Genomic DNA, 11,086 nt, shown 5'->3' with positions numbered 1-11,086 from the left:
GGACTGATGAGCGAATAGGTTCCAGAGAGTCGTCCAGTAAAGATGTGAGTTCACCTGTCATGGTTTTCCAACATTTTTCAAGTTCCCGGATCAGCGTGTCAGTGGTTAGTGGAGATGCAGGATTGTCCGCCATGTTGCTAGCACAGCCTTCAGCACTCTGACACGGAGCCTGAGTCGACGCCTTCCCGCTGTTTCTCCTCACCTTGCTCATCTTCTTGTCGCTGCTCGAGTAGCTACAATTTACGCCACTCTCAAAAACTTAAGGGTGGGTACAGATAGAGTGTGTTCTGGAAATAATAATCAGAAAGTGATCGGAGCACAGGCAACGCAAGTCTCAACACCACATTGCGCAACCGGAAGTCCTTTATCACTTTTTTTTTGACATACTATATTAATACTTTTTTTTTAAAATATACTATGATTTTTTTAAATGATATTTTTTTCCGACACTATCCTATGGATTTAAAAAAACATACTTTAGTATGACTTTTTATTAAATTTATTGTGGCGTATTATACTATGACTTTTTAATGATATTTTTATAATCTTTTTATGAAATACCATACTATGGCTCTTTTTATCATTTTTTGACATACTATACTATGACTTTTTATCAATTTTTTCGACATATTAAACTATGACCTTTTAATCACATTTTTCGACATACTATCCTGGGACTTTTTCGGTATACTATGCTATGACTTTTTCATCAATTTTTTTCTACATACTATACTATGACTTTTTATCACTTTTGTCGACATACTATATTAATACTTTTTTCGAAATAATATACTATGATTTTTTTTAATGATTTTTTTTCCGACACTATCCTATGGATTTAAAGACATACTGTAGTATGACTTTTTATTAAATTTATTGTGGCGTACTATACTATGACTTTTTTAATGATATTTTTATAATCTTTTTATGACATACTATACTATGGCTCTTTTTGTCATACTATATACTTTACTATGACTGGGTTTTTTTTGTCATACTATGACAATTTTTTACATATTATAATATGACTGTATCCTTTGTTTCAACATATTATACCATGACCATTTATTACTCTTTTCAACATACAGTATAGTATGTTTATAACTGTTTAATCACTTTTTTTTTGACATTTTTTCCCTTTTTTATCATACTATACCTTGACTTTTTATAACTTTATTCAACATGTTATACCATGACTTTTCTATCACTTTTTTTGACATACTATGCTATGCATTTTCATCACTTTTTTGACATGTTATACAATGAGTTTGTATATTTTCTGACATACTATAACTTTAAAAAAAAACATTTTGACATATGACTAATGCATTTTTATCAATATTTTCAACATACTATACTATGACTTTTAAATCACTGATTTCAACATATTATACTATGACTTTTGTATCGCTTTTTTTTTACTCTTTCGGCATACTGGTGTATGCTAACTTATTTTATATTAGATCTGGGTTCAGGTAGTGGCGGTCAAATTGTGGTCGCCTGGGGAGGAAGGTGGCATGTTGTGATGGGTGACAGTTGAGACATGGGCTCCATTTGTTTTCATTTATCACCTTTTATCAATTTTTCAACATACAATAATGACTTTTTAATCACCTTTTTTGACATCCTATGACTTTTTTCATCATACTATAACATGACTTTTTTTCAACATACTTTTCAGTAACTTTTTAATCAAATTTTTCAACATACTATGCTGACTGTTTATCACTTTTTCAACATACTACACTGACTTTTATCACTTTTTTTTAACATATTTTACTGTAACTTTATCACTTTTTTGATGTGCTATAGTATGACTTTTTAGCACTTATTTAGTAGTCTTGGAATACTATGTCTATTCAATAAACTATACCATGAATTTGTATCACTTTTTTCAACATACTATTCTATAACTTTTTTTGCCATACTATTTCAAAACAATGATCAGAAACTTGGTTATTTTATTATATATTTTATTTCAGACAGTTAAAACATGAGGTAAGAAGTTCTGACAAAAGAAGCCAAAAAGATTAATGAATGAATGTATATGGAACAAATTTTAATTGTGGATATTGTGTTATCAACCTGTAGTTGTGTTAACGTGTAGATGAGTTTCATGAATTTGTTTGTTGCAGTGCAGAAAGTATGAAACTTTTTTTTTCAAAACTATAAAGTCAAAATGACTGTAAAGGTGAAATGTAAAATACCAACAGAAATATGAAAATCCTGTGTTATTATACTACTGTAACACTTCTGAGGTAGCAATAAGTTCTTACCATTAATTTAACCTCAGTTACCTCTACCATACTTATCAACCATACTTTTTTTTTTTTTTTTTTTTTTTTAATTTTTGTTTACCCATTTATTTTCCTCTTAAACACAGGTGTAGGTGTCATAGTTCACCACCTAGTACAGTGGTGTTACACAACAAAAACGATAGTTTTCATACAAATACAACCTGTGCTGTAAGCTTGTCAATATGGCCAAAAACTTGGAAGACTTGACAAAGAAAGAAAACATTAAATATTTGAAAACAGTTTTCAGGTTAAAATTAGCTGGAAATGAGTTTTATTGTAGAAGGCTGGAAATCCGTTTCAAACCAGATACCAGGTAAAGTACAGCCACTTATGTTTTGCGTTTTTCCTTTCCCTTTATCATTACATCCTATGTAAAGACAATTCTTATATTATCTCTTCCCCAAATAAACAAATGAAGAAAACACCCATATCCACACACTTACATGCTGCACAGTAGGTAGACATTGCAAACATGGCTTTCATCACATACAGTATGGCCCAAAAGCAGTTTAACCATAAACATGAGAAGAAAGCAAATGAACAAAAATATAAAAGGGTAACGTGCTGTATGGGAACTGCAGCTGTCAACTGGACCTGTGAATAGTTTTGTAAAATAATAAATAATCATAAAACATTCTTAGTTGGTTGTAAATATGCATTCAACTGGCCCTTTCTGAGCAGGGGCCTCCTCACCTGATGGCACTGGGGTGTTCAATACCATATGGCCAGTGGTTTTATTCTCGATTCAATTGTTGCCAGTAAGGTAGAGCATTATAGCATTAGGGACATCCAAGGTCTCATCTTTTAACAACACAATATCATACGAGTCCAAGTAAGACTGCTTTCTCTCCTCCACCTGAGAAAAAAAACAAAACCAGATGAGTAATGTATTAAAATGTCAGAATATAACTATTTAACATGGTAAATATTGGGAGCGTACTATAATCTTAGAGGGTAGATGTGAATGTATTTGAGTTCTGAGATTCGTCTCAGGGCATCAGTTACTAAATATTATTGTCCAGCAGATAAAGTACAAAGTAGGAAAGAGTGCAAATAAACAATATATAAACAAAAAATTGTACACAATGTCATGAATGTAAACAGGTTAATAGTAAGTTAGACATTTTATAGACCATGAGAGTGTGAGATTTCATTGACCTTGTCATTGAGGAACCCAATTTTGAGAATGTTTTCCATATCCTGCACCCCGTCAGCCATGGTCAGATCTCCCAGAGAGTCTCCCAGCAGTAGCACGTTAGGCCGCGTCCGCAGCTCCTGGAAATGGCCAGTGTTGAGCAGCGCACCTTCCCTTTTATTGTAGATGTGGATCAGCTCTCCCTTAAAAGCCCTCAACACTCCCTGTACCAGCAGATGAAAAGTCACATAGGTTACATCAGTTCAATGCTTGGTGTGGGGATCAAATTATAGTTTGTGGTGGCGCTACTCACAGACTCATCAAAATCCATGTAGTTGGAGAAGACTTTTACATTGGGGTGGAAGACTCCAGCTTGGCGAATAACCTCTTCCAGAATGTCTCCTATTCCAGCAGAGAAGATGAGCAGAGGGATGCTGTGCTCATACAGGTGGTCAAAGAGGAGCTTGTAGCCCTCTCTGTTAAAAAAAAAATCACAAAAATGTTGTATTTTTTGTAATGTAGTATATCAGAGAAAACATCACAGTATTCTATAAAAAAAAAAAAACTAATATAGTATACCATAAATGTGTCATAGAAAGTCACAAATAATATACAAAAATGTCATAAAAATTCATATTTTTTATAATATAGTATGCCATAAAAATGTTGGTAATGGACATAAGCCATAGTATAGTGTGTTCTAAAAAATGTGATGAAAAAGTCATAGTACAGGATATATGCCACATGTATGCAGTACGTGTGTGTGTGTGTATATATATGTAAAAAGTGAAAATATTGTATGTCTAAAATGTCAAAAGAAAATGTCACAATTCATTATATGAAAATCATATAGTAACCAAAATGCCTTAAAGTTTATGTCACAAAAATGTCAAATCAATCATAATACAGTATGTCATAAAAATGGGAAATAATTTTTAAAAAAGCATAGTATTGTTTAGATGTTGCAGTCTTCTGACCTCAGCATGGCATCAGACTCCTGCACCACCATGGCCAGCAAGTCTTTCCTAATATTCTGCTGTACCAGCAGTTCATGAGCTTTAGTCCACCTGTGAGATATAGGTGCAGCACAGTTTTATGAACACATTAAAGTACACAATATTGTATTTATACTAAAAGCTGTATTAGATACTCACCACTCCACCATAAGGGGCAGCTTTTCTTCTATTGACCGTGAAGAGTCAATCTCTATAGGGTAGTATGTGTTGAGCAGTTTCTTCAGCTGGTGGAGACAGGATAAACAGCTTGTAAACATCTAGAAAACGGCTGCACTTCACCTAATTAGAGTGGGAGATGATCTCCAGTTTACAACATGTCAGACTATATCCTAGTGGTTCAGGGATTGTGTGTTTCTGTCTATGGTTACAATAGTAACAAATTTCAGGCAATCTCTTGAAATTTGTAATATTTTCCTGCAAATACTTAAGCAATGTGTGGTTTTATGGAAATGTACTGAGTAAAAACTCAAGCAAATATACACATATCTCACTTGTAAACCCCTAACCCTTGCAATAAAGTTGCATTATACCTCTGTTTTGCAGTCATTGGAGAGGAGTTTGCTGTTGTCAAGGATATCTGAAAATAAAATACACAGACATAATGACAACGTATAGGTGAAAACTACACAAACTACACTTTACTTGTTAGAGGACTTACTGTGACAGGTAGGGCACCTTTTGCCATTGTATGCAAATCTAGTCAAGGTCATGTCAAAATCTGAGATCACCTGATGAAAAATAAAAAAAAATAAAACATCACTCACACATATTGTTTATATACAAATACTGCAAATAATACTATAGCTGTATAGTGTCACTGAAACCTTTCATAGATCTGGATGTTGTATACCTGCACGGTGTTGGAGCCAGCCTTCACCATGGACTGTAGGATCTCCTGTACTCTCTGAGGGTCCCTCATACACACTGAGGGGTTGGACAACTCTGGAATCTTAGCATTGAAAATATGTGCGAGTGTCATTGCAACTTAGTGAGAAAGTGGGTAATACACCAAGTAATACATCTTAGACGTGCAAAAACGCATTGTCCCTTCAGACATCAAGCAGTAACGTTAGTCCTGCTGGATTGTTATAGTTATATTATTAATAATCTGTATGATTCGCTGTAATTTACTGAGACGGTACAGCGTTAACGTTAGCTAGCTAGCTAATCTTAGCCTAGTGGTAGCTTCAAAATACGTTAAGCTAGCTAGCTACGTTTAGCTAACCTAGGCAGCTAGTATGCAAGTTTGTAGTTGTAGTGCTTGGCATTCTACTGCAAACTTTTATTTGTAAAAATATCATTACCATTTCCTTGAAATTGTTTGCCGCTCACTTAAAGTTGGTAAATGCGTATAATCATCAGCTGTCTCCGTTGACATGTGACGTTAACGTTGCTACAGGGGCAACAACTTCATCTGCTAGAGAAGTGACGCTGCCTTCCGGTACTGTCAAAAGTGTAGGGACTTTTTAACGTGACAAAACAAAGTGGTAACGTTAGACAGTTCGGTTCATTTTTAGTGATTATACCATTTGACGTCTACTCGAAACCATGGATGGAAAACCGTCTACTCAAAATATGATACAAGTTAAAATAGTTACAATGTATTCTGTGGCCTAAAGCGACTAGACATTTATTTTCGCCTGATATCTAAAATGCGAGCCTATGATAAACACGTAAAGGCAACACCACAACTTATATTCATAGACAGTACTCAATTATGGTGGGATTGTAAGTAATCTTCCTCCCAAGACAAAGGCACTGATAGAAGGTTCCCACCGTCTCTCTATTTTATACAGTCTATGTTCTCCACTAGGGTTTCTCTGCAAGATGAATGTATACATTTTAAATGAATAAAACGAAAACAAAAGTTATATTTTTCATGAAAGCCAATACCACTGCACTGATTGACAGTGTGGTCTCCAGAGTTTTCTAACCACTGGAGAACGAATAGTAGCTTCTTATTGTAACAGCTAGAACTGCGAGACTAAACAGTTAACACTAATTCAACAGTCTAAAAGTAGATGCAGGTTACAAGATGATCAAGATGTGTGGGTAGTAAGTAACTCATTTAACAGGGAAGTCCAACACAGAAATAACCATTTGTTTTACAAAACAACTTTAATTGCAAGTGATGACATTAGCATTTCTTACATCCAATATAAGGTTATGTCAGGCTATCACATGCAAAGCAAATTACATAGCTTATTCCACTTAATATTTGCAGTGATAGTTACGTTGGTCATAAAGTGGAAAGGACTGTAATTCCTGCACTCTGTAACCTTTATAACTTAATAGGTGCTGCATGGACAGCAGGAATTTCTAACGTCAGTCACAACACATTCTTAGAAACAATCCTGTTTGTTTGGCCTATATGTCGGATTCCTTTTCATTTGATTTCTAAGTCTCTTAACAGAGAGAGAGGAGACCACAGAACAACACAGCAGATCTGTAATATACACCCAGCTGGAAGTTAGGTACAATAACACAAGGTTTAACAAGACATGTAATGTTGGAAATAAATCTGCAAATAACGAGAACATGCTGGATGAAACACAGCATTTCCAAAATACAATCACCTTGTTTGATATGAACAAATTAAATAAGCAAAGTCAAAGTGCAGTGGCAATGTATATCCCTATGCTTCTGTAAGACTATACGAACAATTAGATGTCAAAAGGTGCAGTTGTAGAAAAGCTCTGACCTGCAAACACAAATCATATGCACGCCCACATATACTTTCAATGTATTTTTCTTTAATGTATGGAAATGTACTAAGCAATAGACTGCCAGAGTGCAAAAGAAAGGAATGATTGGGCCATCGTCAGTAAGTGGAGCTAAATGAATTTGGCCAAATGTTGAGATAACTCAGAGGAATCATGTTATTACATCTTATCACATCTTTTCAACAGCAGAGCTCTCACACAATTTTTAACTCGCCAGAAACCTAGAAACAAAGTACTAGTTTTCAAGTGTTAGATGACAAAAATAAAGAATTAAATATACTCTTTTGAAGGGAAACTGCAATCTAAAAGGAAACTAGTCTACAGGATTTTAAGATTAACAGCCTTTCTGATTTAATTCAAATGTACTTGTTTAGGCTGCACAGTAACAAGCAGAGCCATTCTAATATAGCAAGTATGATATCCATGAGAGTTAAGACTTTTTGACTGATGTTCTACTTGCATGAAAAGATTGTCACAGTGTTAAAATGGAATGAGACTTCAATAAGCGAGTTAGATTGAATGTAGGAATGCAGTTGTTGGTAATGTCACATACTGTAGCCTCCCCTGTGGAGGCATACATTAAAGGAATGTAAAATATCCATATAAATGTTTACATATACAGATTTATACTATTTATGTACAAACAAAAAACGGCAGATAAACCGCATCTATACCAACATACTTGACAAAAGGATATTCTGTTGTTGGCTGCTATATAACACTCTTATTCACATGTTTACATTCCCTTCTCCCTCCTCACAGACCACCAGACACTTGTCCACGCATTTCATGGCTTTCAACATATCAACCATTAACAGAACACCATGAGAGCTGATGGCACAGAGTTCATTTTAATGAAATCCAGAGGGTTGATGAAGATGGCTGCAATGGAATGCCTGCAGTGTATCCATGGACGGAGCAGAGTAGTTCTTGGATTAAGCACCGACTTGCTCAGCACTCTATCTGCGACTGGAGCTGCCGGCGTAAGGTGAGCGTGCGCCGGTGAAGCTGCTGCATCTGCTGCATGCGATCTCGCTGGCGGGCCAGGTTCTGGGGCATGGGGTAGCGCTGGCAGCCATACAGGAAACGGTAGGGGATGCGGACATGGCAGGCGGTGGCTCGGCAGCGAGGCTGAGGCATGGGTGGCAGCAACATCCAGCGTTTCCTCTCAGCACAGTAGCGGTAAGCTTCCTTGCGGTACTGCTTGTCCACATCATCACTGTTCTTCCAGCCTCCGATGATGAAGACATCCTCATCAAAGTGGCAGATGGCAGCACCCTCGATGCTGGTAACCTCTGGTGGTAGGCTCTCCAGGATCTCATCAGAGATGCGCACACTGATCTTTAGCTTGGCAACCTCATCCCGCTCTGTGTAGCTCTTGGGGCAGCAGGAGGCTGTGTGGTAGAAGTTAGTAGAGGCCACAGCCATCTGGAAGATGCAATAGTTGTCAATGAGGGGCAGGGAGTCAACATCTTGCCACTGGCGGCTCTCTGTGTCATAGCGAGTTGTCACTGTCTTCAGTCCATCATCATTATCTGTATCGACCGGTGTGCGTGCCGTGACGTACACATAGCGGTCCTCTACACTCACTGCCTTCACATCCCGCAGGATTTTGGGTGCAGATTCCAGATTGTGCCACTTGTCCTGCTCGGGCTCATATATACTGACGTCTTTAAAACCTGGACTGAAGTTTCCATGGCCACCAATGCTGTACAATATATCCTTAATACAGGTGAGGCCAAAGGAGTGCTTGCGTGTGGTCAGGTTGCTCACCTGCTCCCAGGTGTTGCGATTAGGATTATAACGTTCCACCGTCTTAGCAAAGCCTGGTTCCATGGAACCGGCTACGTAGACGTGAGACTCCGTGGCAGCGATAGCATGGCCGTCCAGGTGGTTGTGGATGTGCGGCAGGTTGACCCAACGGTCCTCGTAAATGAAGTAGCCCACACACTCACTCAGGTAGTCCCCCCCCTCTGACACACCGCCTACTACCATGATAACGTCCATGTTCTGGCCAAAGCGCGGCTGAAAGGAGGCCATGTGGGAAGACCAGAACTCCATATCAGTTGACTTGAGGTTCTCAAAGCGTATAGCGTGGCCCTCTACGGCCTCCGACACCAGCCGGAGGCAGGCCTCATTTGCGGACACCAGCTGCTCAGTTTTCACCACCCTGGTCAGGTAGGTGGGCTTTATCTGTGGCAGCCTCAGGAGACGGAACAGCTCCTCAAAGTAGCGGCTTCGCTCCTCTGGGTTCTTCTGCACCCACTTGACCACAGCCTCAAAGAGCACCTCTTCAGAATCCACTGTGATCTCTGCATCAGACAGCCAGTCACGAACCAGGTGAAAGGGCAGCGTGTAAAACTCGTCATCCTGGATAACCTTATGGAAGTTGCGACGGATCATGTCTGCAGCCCGTAGAGCCAGCTGGTCCAAGGTGTACATGTGGGCTAGACTGTGCACCGCCACACAGTTGGTCAGGCTCAGCTTCTTCTTAAGGAACTCACCACAGAAATCCTTTAGCTGCAGCAGGAGGAACCTAATATAGCCAAAATAAGAAATACAGTATAGGATGTCAGATAGAATGAGCAGTTCTTGTAACTAAATAATCGCCTACTATTCTGTTTTAACTGGTAGGGGCCAGGCTAGTCTTGTTTTCTGCAAGCAGAGCACTAAACACTTTTAGGCAACAAAGCAGTCACTGGAGGCCTCATGCATTTAAATGAAATGTTATAATAAACAGACCATACCTGTCAGCTAGCTCCAGTACTTCATGTACATTGCAGGTGCTAACGCGTATTTCTCCAGTGTACATATACTGGATGACACTCTCCACCGTATCCGGGTCCGGCCCCAGTTCTGAGCTCCATTCCTTCATTTCTACCCGTCCGGACAAGGACTCGGAGAACTGTCCTCCAAGCAGGGGCGTGAAATAATCGGTGGCCGCCGCCAGGACAGACCTGTGAGCTGAAAACTCACAGCTCTGTACGCTCCCGCTAGCCGCCCCGCTGCTGAAGGCCAGCGTCACGTCGCAGAACAAGCCCTGCTTCCTCTGCTCGTTCTGCCGTCGAGACAGCTCCGAGCAGTGGGAGGAGGAGGTAAAGTCCTCGGCCTCTTCCGCGTCCCCTTCCCCGGCAAGGACGCTGGGTGTGCTGGTGCCGCTGCTACTGCTGCCGCTGCTCCTGGCGGAGTCCTCCGGGTTGGGGGCCGCCGCTGCCATTCTGCTGCCGGCGACGAAGGTGAGCAGTGGTGGTTAATGAGGTAAACTAGTGCAGGAAAGGAGGCGACATACGCAGCCACACAGACATGAGTCAAAACAGAGAACGACAACGAAGCGCGTTTCGTATTTGTAGTTTCAAGTCAGCGATTTAAGGGGGACCATGGGTCAGCGTAACTCACAGTTCGGTTAAAAATATTGGAGAATTGAATTACTAATTTTTTTAATTGTATCGTTTGTCAGATTAATGTATATTAAGGATATTAGCCTTGTTAATATGTAAACAATATATTAGTGGCACAGTTGCAAAGTTGGCCCACCTTTTAATGAGATATATTTTCCTTGACACTGGTATTCCTTGAATGCAATCAGTAATATATATATATATATCTTTAAAATTAAACTGATGATATGGTTACGATAGAATGATCTCAAATATGTTGTTTTGTTATAAATGCAATATCATTCTGAAATCAAACAAAAGGGGTCAGTGTATCTTTTGGTTATTTGATTTTCTTTTCATAAATTGTGATTTTTATGTATATTTTTAAACACTACATTTAAATTTTAAAATTAAAGTACAAGCGTTTTTTCCTTTTCATGGTCAAAAGGGGGGTGAGAGAAATTTAAAATATGCTTAGATTTTATTGTCATTTCATTTAACAAAAATTAAAATCATTAGCTAAAAGGCCTGTTTTTTC

General features: G+C 38.6%; 2 protein-coding genes across 3 annotated transcripts; both read right to left on the bottom strand.

The window, feature by feature from the left end:
* Positions 1-2,047: 2,047 nt before the first annotated feature.
* LOC116703346 (cytosolic 5'-nucleotidase 3) lies at positions 2,048-5,966 on the bottom strand. 2 transcript variants are annotated; one of them, XR_004335404.1, is made up of 10 exons: positions 5,753-5,966; positions 5,299-5,397; positions 5,107-5,176; positions 4,979-5,025; positions 4,587-4,672; positions 4,410-4,499; positions 3,746-3,908; positions 3,456-3,656; positions 2,991-3,153; positions 2,048-2,891 (listed from the first exon to the last, which is right to left on the bottom strand). XR_004335404.1 is itself a non-coding variant. In XM_032538014.1 (9 exons), exons 1-9 carry the CDS (start codon positions 5,753-5,755, stop codon positions 3,043-3,045), a joined length of 870 nt encoding a protein of 289 aa, XP_032393905.1. In that variant the 5' UTR covers positions 5,756-5,966; the 3' UTR covers positions 2,048-3,042. The 2 variants fall into 2 exon arrangements, 1 of the variants encoding a protein (XP_032393905.1); XM_032538014.1 differs by having other exon boundaries at positions 2,048-3,153.
* A 576-nt stretch (positions 5,967-6,542) lies between these two features.
* Positions 6,543-10,526, bottom strand: LOC116703171 (kelch-like protein 11). The gene is made up of 2 exons (XM_032537811.1): positions 9,919-10,526; positions 6,543-9,707 (listed from the first exon to the last, which is right to left on the bottom strand). The coding sequence occupies exons 1-2, from the start codon at positions 10,386-10,388 to the stop codon at positions 8,123-8,125; spliced, it is 2,055 nt and encodes a 684-aa protein (XP_032393702.1). The 5' UTR covers positions 10,389-10,526; the 3' UTR covers positions 6,543-8,122.
* Between the last annotated feature and the right edge of the window lie 560 nt (positions 10,527-11,086).

Source organism: Etheostoma spectabile, chromosome 15 (assembly GCF_008692095.1).
Source record: "Etheostoma spectabile isolate EspeVRDwgs_2016 chromosome 15, UIUC_Espe_1.0, whole genome shotgun sequence".
NCBI classification, from domain to species: domain Eukaryota; kingdom Metazoa; phylum Chordata; class Actinopteri; order Perciformes; family Percidae; genus Etheostoma; species Etheostoma spectabile.
The sequence above is the reverse complement of the archived record's forward strand: the minus strand, read 5'-3'. Positions and strand labels throughout refer to the sequence as shown.

What these genes read in the sequence shown, in the direction of transcription:
- LOC116703171 (XM_032537811.1), bottom strand. Translation starts at nt 10,388, where the DNA reads ATGGCAGCGGCGGCCCCCAACCCGGAGGACTCCGCCAGGAGCAGCGGC. An exon ending in GTACTGGAGCTAGCTGACAG is followed by an intron (nt 9,708 to 9,918) that starts GTATGGTCTGTT and finishes TGGCTATATTAG; the next exon opens with GTTCCTCCTGCTGCAGCTAA.
- LOC116703346 (XM_032538014.1), bottom strand. An exon ending in CTGGCTCCAACACCGTGCAG is followed by an intron (nt 5,177 to 5,298) that starts GTATACAACATC and finishes ATTTTTCATCAG; the next exon opens with GTGATCTCAGATTTTGACAT. An exon ending in ACATGGATTTTGATGAGTCT is followed by an intron (nt 3,657 to 3,745) that starts GTGAGTAGCGCC and finishes CTGCTGGTACAG; the next exon opens with GGAGTGTTGAGGGCTTTTAA.